Source organism: Salvelinus alpinus, chromosome 4 (assembly GCF_045679555.1).
Source record: "Salvelinus alpinus chromosome 4, SLU_Salpinus.1, whole genome shotgun sequence".
Taxonomy (NCBI): Eukaryota; Metazoa; Chordata; class Actinopteri; order Salmoniformes; family Salmonidae; genus Salvelinus; species Salvelinus alpinus.
This window is the reverse complement of record NC_092089.1, coordinates 55,156,044-55,180,502: the sequence shown is the minus strand read 5'-3', so window position 1 is coordinate 55,180,502 and position 24,459 is coordinate 55,156,044. Positions and strand designations below refer to the sequence as shown.

The 24,459-nt window shown below is 42.8% G+C and overlaps 2 protein-coding genes across 7 annotated transcripts in view; one reads left to right on the top strand and one right to left on the bottom strand.

Moving 5' to 3' along the window:
- LOC139573978 (inactive serine protease 35-like) overlaps positions 1–12,646 on the top strand; it is a 54,734-nt gene extending 42,088 nt beyond the window's left edge. For 2 of the 3 annotated variants that reach the window (XM_071398018.1, XM_071398017.1), the window contains exon 3: positions 10,125–12,646. In XM_071398018.1, coding sequence (XP_071254119.1) covers positions 10,125–11,415 — 1,291 coding nt within the window. In that variant the 3' untranslated portion in view covers positions 11,416–12,646. Of the gene's footprint in view, positions 1–6,730; positions 7,089–10,124 lie in introns of those variants that run through there. The other variant, XM_071398019.1, reaches the window with a different exon arrangement.
- Positions 12,647–12,969: 323 nt separating this feature from the next.
- LOC139573976 (clathrin coat assembly protein AP180-like) overlaps positions 12,970–24,459 on the bottom strand; it is a 70,753-nt gene continuing 59,263 nt past the window's right edge. For 3 of the 4 annotated variants that reach the window (XM_071398011.1, XM_071398013.1, XM_071398012.1), the window contains 10 exons: positions 20,501–20,620; positions 18,115–18,189; positions 17,562–17,786; positions 16,671–16,868; positions 16,553–16,571; positions 16,293–16,386; positions 15,622–15,690; positions 15,380–15,493; positions 14,842–14,935; positions 12,970–14,633 (listed from right to left, as the gene is read on the bottom strand). In XM_071398011.1, the coding sequence (XP_071254112.1) occupies positions 14,855–14,935; positions 15,380–15,493; positions 15,622–15,690; positions 16,293–16,386; positions 16,553–16,571; positions 16,671–16,868; positions 17,562–17,786; positions 18,115–18,189; positions 20,501–20,620 (995 nt within the window). In that variant the 3' untranslated portion in view covers positions 12,970–14,633; positions 14,842–14,854. The remainder of the gene's footprint in view (positions 14,634–14,841; positions 14,936–15,379; positions 15,494–15,621; positions 15,691–16,292; positions 16,387–16,552; positions 16,572–16,670; positions 16,869–17,561; positions 17,787–18,114; positions 18,190–20,500; positions 20,621–24,459) is intronic. The other variant, XM_071398014.1, reaches the window with a different exon arrangement.

The following is a 24,459-nucleotide window of genomic DNA, read 5'->3' as shown; positions in this document are numbered from 1 at the left end:
CTCTCTCTTTCTCTCTCTCTCTCTCTCTCTCTCTCTCTCTCTCTCTCTCTCTCTCTCTCTCTCTCTCTCTCTCTCTCTCTTTCTATTGCACTCTGTCTCAACATTGTCCCCTATCAACCTCTCTCTCTCTCTCTCTCTCTCTCTCTCTCACAAGCACACACACACACACACACACACACACACACACACACACACACACACACACACACACACACACACACACACACACACACACACACACACACACACACACACACACACACACACACACACACACACACACACACACACGCACACACACACACACACACACACACACACACACACACAACCACACATGGAGGAGGGGCTGACTCTACAATGTTTGTGAGAGCATCAGTGAGTGTAAGCCTACTGTACATCAAGGTGAGTGACAATGTGACTACATGCGGATCAGTTTCCAAGTGACATCCTGTAATCCACTCAGTCAGCTTGGACGGAATATGTATCATTGTACATCCCTTTTCTCTCCATTGAACATATTCTCTCTTTTCTTGGCTCCTTGAGGCTTTGCAAATCGCCACTGCATTCCCATCTGCCTCTGGCCATGGCCTGACCTCACAGGTCCATAGACAAAGTGCTGACATGCTTAGCTATTCCAACACTCAACTTTGAACACATACTCTCTCAATCTGGAATTAGTTGCTAGCTCATCATCACAATGTCCAAGTCCACTATGATACACACATTCTTGAGAAAGAAATACGGGACATTTATTTCCATCAACACATTTTCTTTCAAAGGCTATTGAACTATTGGTTTAGGGAATACTATTGTAATACTGTAAATACTGATATAAGCTAAAACAAATCATGTTGATTAAATGTAAGTCAACCTGATGCAATAGGATTATGAGTTTTCTCAACATTTGGGCATATACAGTTGAAGTCGGAAGTTTACATACACCTTTACCAAATACATTTAAACTCAGTTTTTCACAATTCCTGACATTTAATCCTAAAATTCCCTGTCTTAGGTCAATTAGGATGACGGCTTTATTTTAAGAATGTGAAATGTCAGAATAATAGTAGAGAGAATGATTTATTTCAGCTTTTATTTATTTCATCACATTCCCAGTGGGTCAGAAGTTTATATACACTCAATTAGTATTTGGTAGCATTGCCTTTAAAATGTTTAACTTGGGTCAAACGTTTCAGGTAGCCTTCCACAAGCTTCCCACAATACGTTCCTCCTGACAGAGCTGGTGTAACTGAGTCAGGTATGTAGGCCTCCTTGCTCGCACACACTTTTTCAGTTCTGCCCAAAAATGTTCTATAGGATGAGGTCAGGGCTTTGTGAAGGCCACTCCAATACCTTGACTTTGTTGTCCTTAAGCCATTTTGCCACAACTTTGGAAGTATGCTTGGGGTCATTGTCCATTTGGAAGACCCATTTGTGACCCAAGCTTTAACTTCCTGACTGATGTCTTGAGATGTTGCTTCAATATATCCACATAATTTTCTTTCCTCATGTAGCCATCTATTTTGTGAAGTGCGCCAGTCCCTCCTGCAGCAAAGTGGTCATTATGGCCAAACAGTTATATTTTTGTTTCATCAGACCAGAGGACATTTCTCCAAAAAGTACGATCTTTGTCCCCATGTGCAGTTGCAAACCATAGTCAGGCTTTTTTATGGCGGTTTTGGAGCAGTGGCTTCTTCCTTGCTGAGCAGCCTGTCAGGCTATGTCGATATAGGACTTGTTTTACTGTGGATATAGATACTTTTGTACTTGTTTCCTCCATTATCTTCACAAGGTCCTTTGCTGTTGTTCTGGGATTGATTTGCACTTTTCGCACCAAAGTACGTTCATCTCTAGGAGACAGAACGCGTCTCCTTCCTGAGCGGTATGACGGCTGCGTGGGCCCATGGTGTTTATACTTGCGTACTATTGTTTGTACAGATGAACGTGGCACCTTCAGGCGTTTGGAAATTGTTCCCAAGGATGAACCAGACTTGTGGAGGTCTACAATTATTTTTCTGAGGTCTTGGCTGATTTATTTTGATTTTCCCATGATGTCAAGCAAAGAGTCACTGAATTTGAAGGTAGGCCTTGAGGTACACCTCCAATTGACGCAAATTATGTCAATTAGCCTATCAGAAGCTTCTAAAGCCAGGACATAATTTTCTGGAATTTCCCAAGCTGTTTAAAGGCACAGTCAACTTAGTGTATGTAAACTTCTGACCTACTGGAATTGTGATACAGTGAATTATAAGTGAAATAATCTGTCGGTAATAAATTGTTGAAAAAATGACATGTGTCAGGCACAAAGTAGATGTCCTAACCGACTTGCCAAAACTATAGTTTGTTAACAAGAAATTTGTGGAGTGGTTGAAAAACGAGTTTTAATGACTCCAACCTAAATTTATGTAAACTTCCGACTTCAATTGTAGCTGAACCATCAACATTCTCAAGTTGAATTGTATGTTCACTTTGAATTTGCTTGAGTGAACATACAATTCAACTTGAGAATGTATTCTACCTTATTTGCATATTTCCCAGTGTAAAATTAAACTCTTTATGACAATACATTACATATATCACAAGGCCTTTCTTTGAGGGCTCAGTTACACCCTAACGCAGTGGTCTGAAACTCCGGATTTACTGGTCACATCAAGCTTGCAAGTCACATTGTGATGGCATATAAACTTAGCAAAAAAAGAAACGTCTCTTTTTTCAGGACCCTGTATTTCAAAGATAATTAGTAAAAATCCAAATAACTTCACAGATCTTCATTGTAAAGGGTTTAAACAATGTTTCCCATGCTTGTTCAATGAACCATAAACAATTAATGAACATGCACCTGTGGAACGGTCGTTAACAGCTTACAGATGGTAGGCAATTAAGGTCACAGTTATGAAAACTTAGGACACTAAAGAGGCCTTTCTAATGACTCTGAAAAACACCGAAAGATAGATGCCAGGGTCCCTGCTCATCTGCGTGAATGTGCCTTAGCCATGCTGCAAGGAGGCATGAGGACTGCAGATGTGGCCAGGGCAATAAATTGCAATGTCCGTACTGTGAGACGCCTAAGACAGCGCTACAGGGAGACAGGACAGACAGCTGATCATCCTCGCAGTAACAGACCACGTGTAACCATACCTGCACAGGATCGGTACATCCGAACATCACACCTGCAGGACAGGTACAGGATGACAACAACAACTGCCCGAGTTACACCAGGAACGCACAATCCCTCCATCAGTGCTCAGACTGTCCGCAATAGGCTGAGAGAGGCTGGACTGAGGGCTTGTAGGCCTGTTGTAAGGCAGACATCACCAGCAACAACAATGCCTATGGGCACAAAACCACTGTCGCTGGACCAGACAGGACTGGCAAAAAGTACTCTTCACTGACGAATCGCGGTTTTGTTTCATAAGTCGTGATGATCGGATTCGCATTTATCGTCGAAGGAATGAGCGTTACACTGAGGCTTGTACTCTGGAGCGGGACCGATTTGGAGGCGGAGGGTCCGTCATGGTGTGTGGCGGTGTGTTACAGCATCATCGGAATGAGCTTGTTGTCATTGCAGTCAATCTCAATGCTGTGCATTACAGGGAAGACATCCTCCTCCCTCCTGTAGTACCCTTCCTGCAGGCTCACCCTGACATGACCCTCCAGCATGACAATGCGACCAGCCATACTGCTCGTTCTGTGCATGATTTCCTGCAAGACAGGAATGTCAGTGTTCTGCCATGGCCAGCGAAGAGCCCGGATCTCAATCCCATTGAGCACATCTTTGACCTGTTGGATCGAAGGGTGAGGGCTAGGGCCATTCCCCCAGAAATGTCCGGGAACTTGCAGGTGTCTTGGTGGAAGAGTGGGGTAACATCTCACAGCAAGAACTGGCAAATCTGGTGTAGTCCATGAGGAGGAGATGCACTGCAGTACTTAATGCAGCTGGTGGCCACACCAGATACTGACTGTTACTTTTGATTTTGACCCCTCCTTTGTTCAGGGACACATTATTCCATTTCTGTTAGTCACATGTCTGTGGAACTTGTTCAGTTTATGTCTCAGTTGTTGAATCTTGTTATGTTCATACAAATATTTACACATGTTAAGTTTGCTGAAAATAAACGAAGTTGACAGTGAGAGGACATTTCTTTTTTTGCAGAGTTTAGATGGGTTTATTTTATCATTTAAAACACAATACAACCACACGTGGATAATACATTTAAAATCCTTGAGGATGACACAAGAAAGTTTGAAAACGTGTTTCCATTGTGGTCCTATGTAAATAAATGGCTTAAAAAATGTACAAACATAACATAGTAGGCCTAGGCTACATTCTGTAGTAGACTTAACATACTAGGCATACTTGGGTTACAGATATAATAACAATTACTACATTTCTTAACTTGTATTGTGCTTTTCATAGAATCTCAAAGTGCATAAAATGTAAAACAACGAACAACCATTTTTAATTTACCTAGGCAAGTCAGTTAAGAACAAATTCTTACTTACAAGGGCGGCCTACCCCGGCCAAACCCGGACAACGCTGGGTCAATTGTGCACCGCCCTATGGGACTCCCAATCACGGCTGGATGTGACACCTCTTGCACTGAGACTGCTGCGCCAATAAGGGAGCCCATTTTAAATGATGGAGATCATTGTCTCAGTCGGCTTAGGATGAGGTTGAGACAGTTTGGGCTGGAAACCATCAACACATTTTGGGCTCTTCAACAATGCACCACACCTGCTTCTCTGAATGGTCAGTCACGTCATTGGAGCCACTCCTCAGGTACTGGTCCTCTATTGCCAAGATTATATCACCCACCTGGGTGATGCCATGGCTGCTGAAAAGCGCATGAAAAGTCACCACATCTTGGCAGTGGTTAGGAGCATTCCATGAACAGTCTCTGAACTTCCTCTGCTACCTCTGGACACAGCATGCAGTGTAATACAGATTAAACAACAAAACCGCATTATTTGAATCCAATAGTAGTCTATCAGATTCTACAGCAGTGACTTATGTAGCATTATATTCTACTGTTATTAACAGGCTGCCATTGCATAGTTTCTGGAACTTTCCAGCCCTATCCAGCTTGCTCTCGCATGCTCAGTAGCCATGCCTCCAGATAACATCTAGCCCTTGATCATGACTCTTAGTTCCATTACATTATACATAAGAGTAATTGGGCGAAGGCGTTTTCTGTAGGGGGAGAATTGTTAGGATCCTGACGCTCGGTCTGAACATTAACATGCATCGCTTGCAGTACGGTTTTGGAAGCATAAGAACCTTATCTTTTATAATCAGCGTGAAGTCATTTTCAAAAAACAAAAGGTTAAATTGATACACAACTTGATAGGGTTAGGGTTAGGGTTACCACACGGCAATATCTCTGTTACGTCGCTCGTTACCGGAAAACCGACAGAAGACAAGAGGGAACCACCTGTGCTAATTAACTATCTAACATGCTCTGAACACCTGTGTGTAAGCATAACTCAGGAAGTGTAGCGGAAGTGTAGTTTCATCAGATGGAGGCACCCATAGCCTTGTGGATCTGTGCAAAACTGCTACAGTAAGTGTATCTTTTTTCTTCTTTCTCGCTGATGAAAGACAAGGGACATACGTTTCGAAAGCCGTATCACAAGCGATGATTATTGACGTTGCTGAACATAAAAAAATAGTGTTGGGTTTTAATTTTACGAGGCAGTCGTGGGCAAAGGTTTGGGACTTTGCTAACTTGCTTGCCACTTATTCCATGTGTTTTCTTCCTTCACAGACTCCGTGAAATGATGACCTCTTCCTAAATATTTGATCATATGATTCATTTTGTGTGTTGTTTCCTGGAAACAAGGGGTGGCTGAACTAACACTTTGGCTCAGCTTACCCCACTCTCCCCTACAGTGTTCTCTTCCAAACATTAATTTGTAATTCCACTCAACAAGTTTTTATACATTCAGATTACTGTGAGCAAAGTTTGTTGAGTGAACAAATGTTCACACTTTAGCTCAATTTCTTGTCCTTCTGAAGTCCACCCAACTCACAGAATAACGCTGATTAAGCAATTGGTTAAATTGGCTTTTTTTTACAGTACATGGATAGTCAAGTGTGGCAGAGGAGGCTGGTGGGAGGAGCTAGAGGAGGACGGCTCATTGTAATGACTGGAATGGAATTAATTTAATGGAGTCAAACATGTGGTTTCCATATGTTTGATGTGATTGTTACCTTTCCATTTATTCCATTCCAGTCTTTACAATGAGCCTATCTTCATATAGCTCCTCCAACCAGCCTCCTCTGATTAGTGTGGGAAGTTCCCTTTATCTTTACACATGATTCATGTGTGGACAGACGCAGATCCAAGTGAAGCACATCCTCCCTATAAAACTGGAAATGAGCATCCATTCATTTGCTCTACATCCCGTTGGACAGTTAGCTTCACTATTCTAGGCATGTTTTGCTGAATAGTGCTCTCTGTCACCGCATGGGTGCATACAGCGCAAAGACCCCCTGCCAGTGTGTTTACCACTTCATCGAGCACAGAGACAAGTGCAGCAGATGTGGAAGTTCAGACGGGCGACAATGAAAACAGTCTGCGAGGGCCATTGTGGGTTCCCTGGAACTAATTCCAGTCCCCGGTCGAATGAAAGCTCCGTTGAATAAAGCGCACAAAATGACACTGAAATGTAATATGTATTTCATAGGGCGCAACAGCATCTCATGAGCGCACCATCCCATTGACGACCACATAGGACTGTTGGGTTGCATAGACTGACAAATACTCACTCATTCAATCAATCAATCCAGCGTTTTTAGCTGATCCGGCTGGTCACTCCCATGTAGGCCTATGTAAACAGCTTTGTCGCAAGTGAAAAAATATTTTTCAGACCTTTCTTCCCTCCTCCCTCTCTCAGCATCAAGCGCAGCCCGCACGGAGGGCTCTGGCTGCTGCGACTTTCTCTCAGCCTCTTTGGTGCAAATGCGATGAGGAGAAGGGGACTTTCGTCCGCTGATAAGAAGACGTCTTAGATGCAATAGCAGTTTCTTTCTGGAAATAAAAAACAGATTTGAGGAATTGTCATATCAATCAATCGAATGAAAGCAGGTATGGAGTTTCAGAGCCTTTTGTTTATTTTGTTGATGGAGCCACTTGGACAATGGGGCTCTCACTTCATTCTTTTCAAAATACGGGTTTTGATCTATTTTCTTGATTTCTGGTGGTCTGGTTTGGTAATCGTGATATTGCAAAATTATATATTGATGGGAATTTTTATTCTATTCATTACAAGGCTAATATTGTTTTGGATTAGTATTTTTATCTGTTTGTCATTCGTTAAAGTATTTTTTTTACTATCTAATTAGTCATTGAGACAACAATATGGAATACGTGACAGTTCGGTTTTTTACATGAAAATGTGTTAGGTTAATTAATGAACTCATTTTATTTTATTCTTGTTTTGTTTTTAGGCTACAATCTTCTTATATATATATATTTTCCCATAGAGTTCTTAAAAATAAAATATGTATATATAGTAACATAAAACAATTATTTATAATGCACATCATTTATTTAACCTTGAGATTAGAAACCTATTTTGCGAGGTTATTATGGATTTTTATATTAATCGATACCTCATGGCTTTATTGATAACCAATAGTTGATCTCATTTTCCCTTTGCAAGATAGGTTGTGTGAGTCTAAAGTTATTAGCAAAAACATATTTGCATCACAATTACTGAAGTTAGTGCTACTTTAGGACCAAGAGGACACCCTTGCTTGCAGTGATTTTTATTGTATCGACATTTTTCCACTTTGATTTTAGAGGATATTTTCCCATAAAAATCCGATTTATGAACAAAAAAATGAAGGAGCGCGCGAGAGAGATTGCATTCTAGCACCATCTTTTGGTGGCCGTGCGCGGGATTCTTTCAAAGCACGCGCTGGAGTGGAAAATGGTGTATGGGATGGCGTTTGAGAGATTATACTGTAATGGAAAATCACTCAGTTAAATGCAGGCCTTCTTTAACAGAAAATTATACTGGCAACATATCAGTTTCCACTCTATCCTCAGTAATTTAACTTTTCTGTTGAATTTGTGCTATTTCTTGGTCTGGGAAAATGTGTCTTGTTGGCCAGAAACCTGGGTCAAATTCCTGACATCACATTTCTAATGCATTGAGTCATTCTAATGTCATGTTTTATATTCTACCTTGTTTTATTTCAGGGTAAGGTTGGTTTGAAGATGTATGGCATTGTGTATATGGCTATCCCATCCACAGTTGAGCGATTTGATTTGTAGACAAAAACTGAGGCCATTAATTCAGAATACTCAGGTGTCAAGACCTACCATTGACAGAACTGCATTAAGATTACATAACATGGCATTATACATGCTATTCTGGGATAGGTCATGTGTGACCTTTGCCCTTACAGTAGACATACACCTTGTCTGAAATAGGCAGGGCATATGGTTTGCTACATGAGGTGGAAGAAGGATAACTCCCCTGTGAGAGGTGTGGTAGAATAATGCCAAACTGGCCTGGTCCCTTGTAACCTATGGTTGGTGGTGCAACAGCACATCCTTTGATGGGATTATTTCCTACCATCCGTCTTCATCCGTCCACCGTGCAACGCCTGGCAGCTTTTCACTTTCACACTGCCTAGCATTTTTGTTTGAATGGGAATGCAAGGAAGACACCTGGCCACCAACGCTCGCCCCTCCCTCACAGGCTCGGCCTCCAGCTGGAAGGTCAGATGTTAGCCAGTATGCCAAAGGCTATTTAGGCTCTTCAAACAGGCTGGATGAATGTACTGTAATCACATAAGGGTTTTTTCTCACTTTACCTCTATCCCACCGCACCATTGTTTGAAATGGTTGTTGGATTTGTACTACTGCACTACTTCACTACAGCACTACTGCTTAGGCCCCTTCATGAAATGCACTGTAGCTCAAATGACTTCCCCTGTTCTATTCTCTGTATAGAATTGCGGTTGAGCTACGTCTACGCAACTGCTGACAAAGGGCTATTTCTCTGCTCAGTAGTGAAGTGATGGTCTGTTGAATGAATAAAATGCCCTGAATTCAAATTTCCTCCACAGCTATCAGCCCAGTTTGGCCACAGTCTAACTCTCATCTTGTGTGATGTCATGTCGGCCTACGTCTTCAAACTGTGGGCGGAATGAAGCAGAGAGCAGCATAGACTCAGAGAGAAACCAGATATGGTCATTACTGACAGCTAAAGGCTAACCATGTGGCTAAGCTCCAAGCCACTATCTCAGTACAGTCAGAGCCCCCGGGATGGTCCTCTCCTCCTCCTCTCTTCCTCATTGGCCACAGCCTCCACTCAGCCTCAGGCTCCATAAATGTCCTCTCAACCAACAGCTCCTATGTTAACTCAATGAAATGCTATGATTTCTTGAGAGACTGTTGGTTATTCTGTTGGTTATATTTAATCGTTTCCATATGAAGACGCTGCTACCCCTTCTTTTTGTTGATATGAGCATTTTGAAGATGGTTGTGTCCATGAAAAAAAAACAGTGCTAGTAAACAAGGAGTGCTCTTGTGTCTTTTGTTAGCCACAGACACGGCCCACTTTCTTGACAGCTTTGCTTCTTCTCAGTGCTCTGAATTTGGCAACTGTGAGACGTTCATTTTTCTGGGTTACATTGCCCTCCTGTGGATGTGGCACGCTGGTGCTGGATGTATTTTGGGGAAGGGGGGGGATTTGACCTCATTTATCTTTGTCTGAGTATGTTTCTATTCAGAGTCAGACTTATAAAAATACCCTCCAAATGAAATTCCATCTCATCCCAGCTGAAAATTTTGACCAACAACAGATGGATGCCTCAAACTATAAATTGCCAACAGTGGTTTCTGTAACAACCACATGAAAATGTGTTTTAGTAGAACGTTTTTACTAACCCACAGATTTGGTTGCCTATACTGCTTGTGTCTGTATGTTGTGGGAGTAGAGTAGCAAGCAAATGTTTGTCTCTTTCCGTCTATTCTATTCAATAGAGACATATGAAACCATTTAAAAAGCCCTTCATGCATGTTGACAAAGCATTGACAGCACACTGTATTTGCACCTCAGCGTTCTCCACCATCCCTTATAGTGTCTTTCTCTCCTCTCCCCTCCAGAGCCAGGCCCATCTGTGCAATGGTCCCCGTACCCCTGTGTCTCCTGCTCTCAGTGACGTCGCTGGCCGTGGTGGTGGCTGTGGAAGCCCATGAGGCCACAGGAGGAGATGATGAGTATACCTGGCCGCAGTGGAAGGTGCCACTGGTGAGGAACAGGAGGACGGTGGCCCTTAGCAGCCCTGGCTTCACGGCCAAACCTCAGGGAGAGCTGAACGGGACCTGTGGGATTGAGTGCCAGCGTCGCCTCCCCGACCCCTCTCTGGCTGACCTGGAGGAGTTCCTGTCCTATGAGACGGTGTACGAGAACGGAACGCGCACCCTGACCTCTGTGTCTGTGCAGGGCCTCGACGAGGTCAACGCTTGGCCTGCTGGGAACTCCTCCTCTTCCTCCAAGTCACGCCGCAGACGGGAGGTCTACGGCACAGACACCCGCTTCAGCATCGCTGACAAGCAGTTCTCCACTAAGTACCCCTTCTCCACCTCCGTCAAGATCTCCACGGGCTGCTCTGGTGTCCTGTTATCCCCCAGACACGTCCTGACGGCCGCCCACTGCATCCACGACGGACAGGATTACGTGAGCGGAGCACAGAAGCTACGCGTGGGCGTCCTCAAGGAGAAATCCCGGCGAGGGAAAGGGAAGAGAGGACGGGGTAAAGGCAAGAGGAGGAAAGGAGAAGACAAGGAAGAGAAAGAAGAGAAAGATGGAGGGAATGAGAGGAAAGGAAGGAAAGGGAAAGACAGAAAGAGCCGCAGTCGTCGCAGCGCAGAGGTTGAGAAGCCATCCTTCCGGTGGACCAGAGTGAAGCAGACCCAGGTCCCTAAAGGCTGGTTCAAAGGCGGGGCGTCGGACGGTGTAGCGGCTGACTACGACTATGCCGTGCTGGAGCTGAAGAAGGCCCAGAAGGTCAAGCACATGGACCTGGGCATTATCCCATCGGTCAAGAAGCTGCCTGCCGGCCGAATCCACTTCTCAGGCTTTGACGACGACCGGCCCGGCAACTTGGTGTACCGCTTCTGCTCGGTGTTGGAGGAGTCCAAAGACCTGCTGTATCAGTACTGTGATGCCAAGCCCGGCTCCAGCGGCTCTGGGGTCTACATCCGTCTCAAAGAGCCTGGCAAGAAGAAATGGAAGAGGAAGATCATCGGGGTGTTTTCGGGCCATCAATGGGTGGATGTCAACGGCAATGGGGCGCAGCAGGATTACAATGTGGCGGTGAGGATTACGCCCCTCAAGTATGCCCAGATCTGTTACTGGGTCCATGGGGACTCCAGCGAGTGCCGGGACGCCTGAGGGACACACAACATGCCACAACACCCCTCCACCCTCCTCCCTCCATCACCAACGAACCAGGGGCCTGCCCGACTGCCTCTCCTCTGTCTTCTTCTCTTTTACCTCCTGTGCTTCCCACTGGCAACTGGCACAGATTGCCTCATCACAGCATTCATCGCACACAAGCGGCCATACAGACTCACTGTTGTTGATTACAGGAACTCGTCAACAGATCAAAGAGAACTATGGCTGTTCTGCCTTGTCTAATTTATTTAATTATTAAAAAGCAAACATTTTAGAAATTTATGAATATCATGATTATATATTGACAGGTCCTGTGTTTATGCCAACGGGAATATTTTGACAGATATTTAGGTTTGACCAATTTTGATAAAATGTTGTATATTCAGCTGTTTCAGGGGAGCGATGCCTGTTATTTCATATATTCCAGTCGGGCTTAATGAACGCAGAGACGTTAACTTTTTCAAATGTGTTCCCTTTTCTAGCAAAAGGAACAAGAAAGTTTGCATCGGCTTTGGTGAACGACCCAGAAAAAAGCTACATTTTTTCAGGAGAAATTAACATTTGAGTATATTAAGAGGTTGTAACTGTCTTTTTTTCTAAATATTTTCTAAATCAACGTGCTGGTGTTTAAAAGAGTGTATATCTAGCTCTTCGAGTTTTCTGTAATATCCCTTTTTGTACAACTACCTTTTCTTATAAGAGTATGTTTCTATGACTAAATAGTGAAAGGTTCCAGAGGGATCCTGGATAAAACATGATTGTTTTCAGTCCTAGCGTTCGTTCTTTTTTTACTCTAGCAGTGCATTAAAATGTGGTTTCATTGCCATGCACATAAAAATTCTGGTGCTTATCCAGAGACTTGGTGCTAATTTAATTCATATGAAATTGTACACTTTGGGGAGACCTATCGGAATATATTTTTGATAGCCTAGTACTGTAACTATGTATTTAATATGAGGCTACACAGTGGGTTTGATGTAACAGAGCTTTCAGATTAAAAACATTAATTATTCCCATTAGAATCATGTAATTTGAAGGGTAGTGGTGACAACAAATGCCATAACGTTATTTGATGAAAACAATCATCATTCTTAAGGGTTCATGTTGATGAATCTTGTTTATTATGTGCCACAATTTATACGAGTTTGCCATTGATGACAAAATACATTAAATTAATAACATTTCACCATGATTGAAAAAACAACAATTAAACCAAGATTACAACTTGTATGTGTATGTTTGTTTACCGTGAGGAGAAGTGATGTATGTATGTATGACACATCTATGCCTGTAGCCAGGGTCATGATCATTAGGCACCAAATGGAAGAAAACAGACTGAAACATGGAGGGACTACTTGGACCTGTCCAATAAGAAACAGTCATTTACATTTTTAAATGTTTTCAGTTGTGCGCCCTAATGAACACAACCCAAGTTAGCCCTATTGATGTCATTACAATGTCATGACATTTAGTGCACCAGATTAAAAATGCAATGCGTCCATGATCTGATCTATCAACATGAGAAAAAGATTGGCGATCATTAACGGGCGATTCTTTCCATCATTGAGTTTATTGCATCTCAAAGGGCTTACATGCACTGGGGAGGGGCATAGTAAATAATAATAATAACATGTAAAAATGTAACTCAATAATGAAAAAAAGCATGTTTTCCCATTTTTCTAATCCATATTTTTTCCCACAACAATTGTCGAAACAGTCTTGCAATGACGCAACAATGTATCTGTTATATCTGGGGCTGTACAGCACAGGACTGGTTTCACTGGTTCTAAACAGCTGCCTAGATATACATGGAAGCCACACTGTTCAACAGTGTCCTCTTTTGACTGGGCATATACACAGGCTCTCCTCTCCGTCCATGCTACCATGTACAATATTACTGATTCATTAACAATGGGGGAGGAAACGGAACAGAAATATGTAACAAATCTGGGGTGGGGGAATAGGGAGATAAGGATGTTTGTTTCTTCTCAAATACAAAAATAACACTACATATCCAGTACCTAACCGTGGTCTAGTTATAGTAATAATGATAATAATAAAGTACGAGCAAATATGAAAATCAAACAACAGACCACTGATGAGGAGGACAGTGATAGGTCCACAGGGAGAGTGCCGGTGATACCAGGAAGTAGACTAACTTGTTTTAGTGGTTTAACAAAAGACTGTTCTCCTCTGTATTGAGATATGAGGTACTGGCAACATCTGGCTCCTGATATGCACTCTTTGACCTTTATCTTGAATAGGAATAGGAAAACACATTTTCTCTGTAAATAAGCGATAAGATACGATCTGTTGATAAAAAATATCCGACAATGTTTTACAGCAGATTCACAAACAATGTCAACAGAGAGCGAAAATACAAATAATGTTGGACATGATGCGTAAAATAAAAATAAATAAATAAATAAGCGCTGACAAAAAAACGAATAAATATACTGAACATCATAATAAAAAATCATTGGATGATCATTTAGGATTCAGGAGCCCGTACATGTTGCTTATTCATATTAATCATATATTCATATCATATTTGTTTCTAAATACGTTCAAAAGATGACGGGAAATAAGACAATGGTCACATGACTTCTTACAATTTGATATCAGATTCACATCAATATGCTCTTCCACAGACATACAGAGTAGAGACAGAATCCTTAAAGATTTGCCAGTGTAATGTATATACAACAGCGAAGAAGAACTTCTGCGAACGACACATTGCACGTTTCATCCAAAAATGACGGGGCTGCTTTGCTTACCCCTCTTATCCAATCAGGGTGAGGCAGGGTGGAACCCCCTCCTCTTGAGTGATCAGAAGGCCAGTGCAGGGCCGAAGGTGGAGCTGAGGGCATCAAACAAACACGCATCCATCATTCAACTCAACACGCCAACACTACTGGAAAAAATTATCGAAATACATACAGCACATACGCCTTCAGCTTCCGCTCGTTTTTGTATGTTTTGTGTGGTTTTGTTTAGACAAAAGGTTACATCCAGTTAAGCACACACTTGTTTTTTTCTCACTAAGGTTTCACTTTCACAGTTTGTGCTACAACATTACACAGGGGGCTGGGATGGGGTGGAGGAAGGGGGTCTCCTATGGGTGAGTAGCTGAGGAGGGTCTCTGGTGTCCCAGGTTGTACAGAACGCCGAAATAGGACAGGCGGCCAGAGGGCCCAGCTCCAGAAAAACAAGAGCTGGAAGACAATAAGGAGAAAAACATACCCTAAGTTTGACTATGACTAGCATGACTAGCATTAGCCTGGTCCCAGATCTCTTTGTGCTGTAGTCCTGTAGTCATTGGCATGACAATGATCATAAGTTGTCAAAACCACACAAACTGATCTGAGACCAGGCAAGACAAGCATTACACCAAGATGACAGCTGAAAGTGCTGAACACACACCTGGGCTGGGGGATTACATTAAATCCTTGAGGTTGAGGTCTGCCAGTGGGTCCTTGGGCTTTTTGCTCTGGGTGGCAGCAAGTCCTGGAGACAGCTGGAAAACAAAAAAACGAATTGAGTACCACTTCAAAAACATTGCCTTTAAAATATATTTATTTTGCACATACAAGCCTCATATCTTTCCTAATATCAAGCCTGTGTTTATTTTGTAGAAAAGTCTTATGATGATGTTTTGCACTTTGAAAGCAATATATCTTGAAAACATGAACGTTGACATGCATCATTTTATGGGACTGTATCAAAAGTGGACTAATGAAGAATATATGAGTATATTTCCCCTTTAAATAAGTTTAAAGGGGAAAGTTTCCCCTCCTTCAGTAAAATGTTTATTACTGAAGGAGTAACAGGTGATTCTGTATACTTATGTGTAATCTACTGTGTACTGTATGTGTTTGAGGGTGTGGGAAAAATGTATCTGAGAATGAATGTGAGTGTGTATCTGTGTGCGTACGTGTGTGTGTGCATGCATGTGTGTTACCGGTGCCCCTGGTGCTGCAGCTCCTGGCAGGGGTGGTCTCATGGGTTGACCCATCATTGGCTGTCCCATCATCATGGAAGGCATCATGGGAACTCCAGATCCAGCTGCTGAGGCCTGGACAGAGATGGAAGGGGTTAATGGAATTGACCAATAACTACATCCTGTCTTGAATAAGAACACTGAGCTCATTTATAAGTATAGCTGTCCATGTTGGTTTCTGGGCATCCAGTCCAGTATCTCACCATGCCAAAGGCAGGATGTGCTCCCATGGGTGGAGGGATGGCTCCAGGGGCACCGGGGGCGGGGCCACCCTAGAAACAGGAAATCAAGACATAAACAGTTCACAGCTCTATGACATAGAACATCATTTCCATTCCTGAACAATCCTTTTCCAATTTCCAATCCTTTTCCAATATACCAAAATGCTACACTCTCCAGGCTCTACAGAGTGGTGAAGACTGCCCAGTCCATCACTGGAGACTGACTCTCTTCACAGCTGCACCTAAGAGACTTTCACTCACCCACCCACCCTTACACACACACCTCGCACGCACGCACACATACACCTCATACGCACGCACACACACGCACACACGCACAAACCCGTGTACCATTGCTGCTACTATTTATCTAAGCTGCTCAACCATATCACTACTCACTCTAGCACATTTCATAGTCTACACTGTATATTCTTATTGTGTATATTTCTAAACATGACTATTTTTATAACTTTTTTTTTTTTATAAATGTGTATTGATTGTACTGTTGAGGTGAGCTTGCAAGTAAGCATTTCACTGTACAATTTACAACCTGTATCCTGTGCACATGACCAATAAACTTTGATTTGATTTCAATAATAAATGTCCCAATAATGGTTCTTTGCTAATATTGGGAGGCTTGTGGAGGCTTTTACCATCATAGGTCCAGGAGCACCCCAGCTGGGAGGGGCTACCTGGGGGGTCCAGTTAGATCCTCCTGTCAGCTTCTTCTCATTCCACTGATGGTCCCTATATGAGACACACATGACACCAAAGTTGTCATCAACTAGCTGTAAGGTTTGGGAATACACACCAGATACCGCATGACTTTGATTGTTATTTAGGAAGCACACAAAGAAAAGGAGAACACGCACACGCACGCGCAAGCACGAACACAGAGAAACTCCGTACGTACTTTTTCTGAATCCCCAGATCTGCAAGAGAAAAAAACATAATTTCAGAACTCATTATTAAACTGACAAAAAAACAGTAATCAGAACCATCAAGACTGTCCAGGTGTGATCAATACATGCCTCCAACCAGGTTTGCCAGGGAGGAGTCCAAGTCGCCCCCGATGGATGGCCGTTTAATAGCTGTGGCGCCTGTCATGCCACCCCCGACCGCGGGTGTCACCTTGGTACTGACCCCACCACTGCCAGTGCTGCCCACACTACCCCCAGTGGACTGGGGTGTTAAGGCTGGCATCAGTAGGTCCCCTAATCCACCAAACACTTAGAGGGAAAGGGTAGAAATAAGGGGAGTAAGATGTTAGTGACATACAGAATGGATGAGACAAACATATTGAAACATGCAAAAAGGGAATATTTCAAAAAAATGGGGAACGTCTCAAAACAGCACATACTGCAAAGCACTAGCGGGAGAAAGTCTTGTGCACTCACCAATTACGCAGTAGCAGCAAGCAATGACCCAGCAGTGACAGAGAGAGAGAGAGAGGGGATGGCAGAAAGAGACAAGGGCAGAGTGGACAAGAGGAGGGGATTGAAGGGGTGGACAAAGAAAGGATGTGAGGAGAGAAATGAGGAAAGGTAGCATGTGACAGAGAGAGAGAACACGAGGACGGAGGGAGGTAGAGGGAGACCAACATATAGAGAAAGAAGGAGTTGAAATAGGATGGGGAGCACAGTAGTAAGTATTGGCATGTGCACATGCGAGAGAGAGAGAGAGAGAGAGAGAGAGAGAGAGAGAGAGAGAGAGAGAGAGAGAGAGAGAGAGAGAGAGAGAGTGACTGTTGAGGAATTAAACCGTCAGCAGTGGTGACCGTTGAGCCCTCAGCGTTACATAATAGGGACAGCGGCGGTGGAGCGTGGCAGCGTCAGTCATGCATGCAGAACACACACACACACACACACACGCACACACTTCTCTCAGGATAATATATTCATGGAGCTGACTGTGTCCCCTACCTGATGCATCAAAGCCACCAGAGGGTGCTGCTGCGGCCGGCACTGTGTCTGCAGCTGCTGGTGTGGCGGGCATTAGTGGGGGTAGGGAGCCGAGGATGTCGAAGCCACCCTCCAGCAAGTCATTCTGGGCTGAGACAGGAGCCAGGGTAGGGGCGAGGGCCGGGGCCAAAGCGGGGGCCAAAGGAGCAGGGGCTGCCGTGGGAGCCAGGCTAGGAGACATCAGTCCTGGAAGTGGGGAACCATTTGAATGAGAGTATTATATACGGTGATAATGATTTTCATTTCCATTGATTACAATTCCATTGATTTAAGTTACATTGTGTCATGGTATTCAATATTAACATACTGTATGTGCAGTATGAATCACAAACGGCAGATGAATGTCTTAGAGCAGGGGCTCCCAACCCTTCTCCTGGAGAACCACAGTCCTGCAGGCTTTTACTACAGCCCTAATCCAGCTCACTTTATTCGACTAATTAGCTGCTCACCGGGACATTGATTATGGTGTGTTACAACTGGGTTAAAGTTAAAGTGTGTGTGTGTGTGTGCGTACCACCCAACAGATCCTCTCCTGGTCCCCCGGGGGCAGCGGGCATAGCATCCAACAGAGCAGGACTACTGAATGTGTCTATACAGCCAGCCAGCCATACGGAACGCAGCATGAGGGTAAAGAAGAGTTAGTTAGCCATGAGCCAGGAAGGGAGGGGGAGGCAAACAGGCAGTGAGACAGTAAACCAGGGTTGGGTAGGTTACTTTCTAAATGTAATCCGTTACTAGTTACCTGTCCAAAATTGTAATGAGTAACGTAACTTTTGGATTACCCAAACACAGTAATGTAATCTGATTACATTCCGTTACTTTTAGATTACTTTCCCCTTAAGAGGCATTACATAGCTGGCCATAAATGGATGTTACGTTTTACTTTATGGGTTGGTTATGTGGGCTTCTTCTAACCCATTGCTTTCTACTACATATAATAATACAATTAAAATATATTTACATAAAAAAACAAAGTCTATCAGAATTCCAGTCATTCCACTAAATGTTATACCCCTTGATCTTCAAGAATAGGACTTGGAAATATGGAAGTATAGATTAGCCTAATTGTTTTACCCAAGCATAACCCAAAAACTAAGGACTTATTAGCCAGCCCTACTCTTTTCTTTATGATTTTGTTGTCATGGAGGACTGATTGGGTTCATTGATTCGAGTTAAAAATAAATGCTGCGCTCATGCAATGGCATGCTTTGCCAAGAGTGTGCAAAGCTGTCATCAAGGCAAAGGGTGGCTACTTCTTTTTGGTTACTACATGATTCCTTATGTGTTATTTCATAGTTCTGATGTCTTCACTTTTATTCTACAATGTAGAAAATAGTACAAATAAAGAAAAACCCTTGAATGAGTAGGTGTGTCCAAACTCTTGACTGGTACTGTTTATATAATGTATAAGTCCAAAAATAGATGTAGCAACTACAGATCGCCCCTTTAAGTCTATTCAAAAGTGTGTGAGTTTGAGCATGTGTCCATTAGGCCTATGGATTTTTTTTTTATCAGCATGAATTAGATTGAGCTATAAAAGCCCCACTTTTATTCCATAGGCTTGGATCCGCACTATGCAGCCGTTTGAAGATCGCATTGTTCACTGGATGTCCACTGGTTTCAAAAACAATGATTGATAGGCAGCTTAAATTTCTTGAATACAACCATTATTGGGTTCAAATACACATTTAGATTTATGAACAGCCATCCACAACGAACACAATCCGTAACGCGCAAATAGCTAAATGAGAGAGCAGCAGTGTGATTCACAACGTTATGTAGATATCAATAATAGGTGATATCCGTATCGCCGTAAACTACACCACTACTGTCATCCTTACCTCCAACCGTTTATTCAAGTTGGATAATCTTTCGGATGCCGACAGCAGTCGCACCATTGGAATATTTAGCTTGGACTGTAGCCTACAAAAGCCTATTCCTGCTCTTTTCCCGCGATCCATCGAACACATTTCCTATGTCATCATAGTGTTCTCTGACTTGTGGTCAGACTCGCTCAGGTGGAACAAACTTAAACTTGAGCCTTTTTTCAATGCTTATTTGAATGTCATTGAGAAAACAGAGGTGTCAAATATTTTTTTACGCAAACATCCTTTCTGAATTTAAAAGTCATCCTCGAAGTAATCATTTCGTTTTTCAAAAGTATTGGTAATCTGATTACAATATTTTAGCTGGTAATGTAACGGATTACAGTTACCATTTTTTGTAATCCCTTACATTTAACGGATTACATGTAATCCGTTACTCCCCAGCCCTGTAGTAAACACACGCACGTGCACGCAAGCACACACACACACACACACACAAACACACACACACACACCTCTAAGTACCATGCAATTGCAAGAGGGTAGAACTTCCGTCCCAACCTGTGTATGAACTCAAAACTCTGCACACCAAAACATCGCAACTCAAGAAGCCTTAATACCGCTGACCCAGAAAATCCAAAGATGTTTCTTGGTGCGGGCGACATTATTTGTAGGTTTCAGGGCGGGTGACGTCGCTACACAATGGCTACTACTAACTCATTCACAGCTAACTAAAAAGCAATGCTACATTGGCTACATAATCCAAAAGCAGATATACTGCTACACCAAACATATGACACTATCCTCTCTCCTAGATCTAGACTTATCAGGGGTCTATTACCCTGGCTACGAAGATACTTACACATGAACAGCTCTCCACATACAAATATCCTTCACACCTAATAGCTATATTTAACAATGGAGAAATGGCAATAAAAAAAAATCACTGTAAACAAGACACACAAGACAAATAGATGAACAGAGTATGGAAAAGGTCAGATGTTAACGCAGCACGAGTCAAATCAACCCATGGAGGTGTACAGGAAGTGGTAAGTTTCGTGGTACAGTACGCACCCAGCAGATCAATGACAGGTGCAGGTGCAGATGGCTCAGGTTTGGGAGGAGAGACCGTTGCAGGGGCAGAAGCTGGAGCTGGTGCCACTGCTGGCGCTGGAGCCATAGCAGAGAATGCATCTACAGAATGAGAGAGTGGGGTATTGCACCACAATTGGAAAAAACGGCATTATATAGAGTAGCAGTCAAAAGTCCTGACACACCTACTCATTCAAGGGTTTTTCTTTATTTTTACTATTTTCTACATTGTAGAATAATAGTGAAGACATCAAAACTAGGAAATAACACATATGGAATCATGATGGACTGTCGTTTCTCTTTGCTTATTTGAGCTATTATTGCAATAATATGGACTTGGTCTTTTGATTATAGATTTTGTTGTCACGGAGGACTGATTGGGCTCATTGATTTGAGTTGAAAAATAAATGCTGTGCTCATGGAATGGCATGCTTTGCCAAGAGTGTGCAAAGCTGTCATCAAGGCAAAGGCTGGCGACTTTGAAGAATCTTAAATATAAAATATATATATATAACATACAGTGGGGAGAACAAGTATTTGATACACTGCCGATTTCGCAGGTTTTCCTACTTACAAAGCATGTAGAGGTCTGTAATTTTTATCATAGGTACACTTCAACTGTGAGAGACGGAATCTAAAACAAAAATCCAGAAAATCACATTGTATGATTTTTAAGTAATTCATTTGCATTTTATTGCATGACATAAGTATTTGATCACCTACCAACCAGTAAGAATTCCGGCTCTCACAGACCTGTTAGTTTTTCTTTAAGAAGCCCTCCTGTTCTCCACTCATTACCTGTATTAACTGCACCTGTTTGAACTCGTTACCTGTATAAAAGACACCTGTCCACACACTCAATCAAACAGACTCCAACCTCTCCACAATGGCGAAGACCAGAGAGCTGTGTAAGGACATCAGGGATAAAATTGTAGACCTGCACAAGGCTGGGATGGGCTACAGGACAATAGGCAAGCAGCTTGGTGAGAAGGCAACAACTGTTGGCGCAATTATTAGAAAATTAAAGAAGTTCAAGATGACGGTCAATCACCCTCGGTCTGGGGCTCCATGCAAGATCTCACCTCGTGGGGCATCAATGATCATGAGGAAGGTGAGGGATCAGCCCAGAACTACATTACAGGACCTGGTCAATGACCTGAAGAGAGCTGGGACCACAGTCTCAAAGAAAACCATTAGTAACACACTACGCCGTCATGGATTAAAATCCTGCAGCACACGCAAGGTCCCCCTGCTCAAGCCAGCGCATGTCCAGGCCCGTCTGAAGTTTGCCAATGACCATCTGGATGATCCAGAGGAGGAATGGGAGAAGGTCATGTGGTCTGATGAGACAAAAATAGAGCTTTTTGGTCTAAACTCCACTCGCCGTGTTTGGAGGAAGAAGAAGGATGAGTACAACCCCAAGAACACCATCCCAACCGTGAAGCATGGAGGTGGAAACATCATTCTTTGGGGATGCTTTTCTGCAAAGGGGACAGGACGACTGCACCGTATTGAGGGGAGGATGGATGGGGCCATGTATCGTGAGATCTTGGTCAACATCCTCCTTCCCTCAGTAAGAGCATTGAAGATGGGTCGTGGCTGGGTCTTCCAGCATGACAACGACCCGAAACACACAGCCAGGGCAACTAAGGAGTGGCTTCGTAAGAAGCATCTCAAGGTCCTGGAGTGGCCTAGCCAGTCTCCAGACCTGAACCCAATAGAAAATCTTTGGAGGGAGCTGAGTCCGTATTGCCCAGCGACAGCCCCAAAACCTGAAGGATCTGGAGAAGGTCTGTATGGAGGATAGGGCCAAAATCCCTGCTGCAGTGTGTGCAAACCTGGTCAAGAACTACAGGAAACGTATGATCTCTATAATTGCAAACAAAGGTTTCTGTACCAAATATTAAGTTCTGCTTTTCTGATGTATCAAATACTTATGTCATGCAATAAAATGCAAATGAATTACTTAAAAATCATACAATGTGATTTTCTGGATTTCTGTTTTAGATTCCGTCTCTCACAGTTGAAGTGTACCTATGATCAAAATTACAGACCTCTACATGCTTTGTAAGTAGGAAAACCTGCAAAATCGGCAGTGTATCAAATACTTGTTCTCCCCACTGTATATAACACTTTTTTGGTTACTACATGATTCCATATGTGTTATTTCATAGTTTGATGTCTTCACTATTATTCTACAATGTAGAAAATAGTAAAAATAAAAACTTGAATGAGTAGGTGTGTCCATACTTTTGAGTGGTACTATATATACAGTTGAAGTCGGAAGTTTACATACACTTAGGTTGGAGTCATTACAACTTGTTTTTCAACCGCTCCACAAATTTCTTGTTAACAAACTATAGTTTTGGCAAGTCAGTGAGGACATCTACTTTGTGCATGACACAAGTAATTTTTCCAACAATTGTTTACAGACAGATTATTTCACTTATAATTCACGGTATCACAATTCCAGTGGGTCAGAAGTTTACATACACTAAGTTGACTGTGCCTTTAAACAGTTTGGAAAATTCCAGAAAATTATGTCAAGGCTTTAGAAGCTTCTGATAGGCTAATTGACATCATTTGAGTCAATTGGAGGTGTACCTGTGGATGTATTTCAAGGCCTACCTTCAAACACAGTGCCTCTTTGCTTGACATCATGGGAAAATCTAAATAAAATCTAAAACAATTGTAGACCTCCACAAGTCTGGTTCATCCTTGGGAGAAATTTCCAAACGCCTTAAGGTACCAAGTTCATCTGTACAAACAATAGTACGCAAGTATAAACATGGGACCACGCAGCCGCCATACCGCGCAGGAAGGAGACACGTTCTGTCTCCTAGAGATGAACGTACTTTGGTGCGAAAAGTGCAAATCAATCCCAGAACAACAGCAAAGGACCTTGTGAAGATGCTGGAGGAAACAGGTACAAAGGTATCTATATCCACAGTAAAACGAGTCCTATATCGACATAACCTGAAAGGTCGCTCAGCAAGGAAGAAGCCACAGCTCCAAAAACGCCATAAAATAGCCAGACTACGGTTTGCAACTGCACATGGGGACAAAGATCGTACTTTTTGAAGTAATGTCCTTTGGTTTGATGAAACAAAATTAGAACTGTTTGGCCATATTTAACCTCATTATGTTTGGAGGAAAAAGGGGGAGGATAGCAAGCCGAAGAACACCATCCTAACCGTGAAGCACAGGGGTGGCAGCATCATGTTGTGGGGGTTCTTTGCTGCAGGAGGGACTGGTACACTTCACAAAATAGATGGCATCATGAGGTAGGAAAATGATCTGGATATATTGAAGCAACATCTCAAGACATCAGTCAGGAAGTTAAAGCTTGGTTGCAAATGTGTCTTCCAAATGGAAAATGACCCCAAGCATAATTCCAAAGTTGTGGCAAAATGGCTTAAGGACAACAAAGTCAAGGTATTGGAGTGGCCAACACAAAGCCCTGACCTCGTCCTATAGAAAATGTGTGGGCAGAACTGAAAAAGCTTGTGCGAGCAAGGAGGCATACAAACCTGACTCAGTTACACCAGCTCTGTCTGGAGGAATGGGCCAAAATTCATCCAACTTATTGTGGGAAGCTTGTGGAAGGCTACCTGAAACTGTCACACCCTGACCTTAGAGATCCTTTTAATGTCTCTATTTTGGTTTGGTCAGGGCGTGAGTTGGGGTGTGCATTCTATGTTTTGTGTTTCTATGATTTTCTATTTCTATGTTTTGGCCGGGTATGGTTCTCAATCAGGGACAGCTGTCTATCGTTGTCTCTGATTGGGAACCATACTTAGGTAGCCTTTTTTCCCACCTGTCTTTGTGGGAAGTTGACTTTGTTTAGGGCACTTTGCCTTTGAGCTTCACGGTTTGTTTTTGTAGTATTATTTGTTTTGTTCTGCGTCATTTTTTCAATAAAAGAAAATGTACGCTCACCA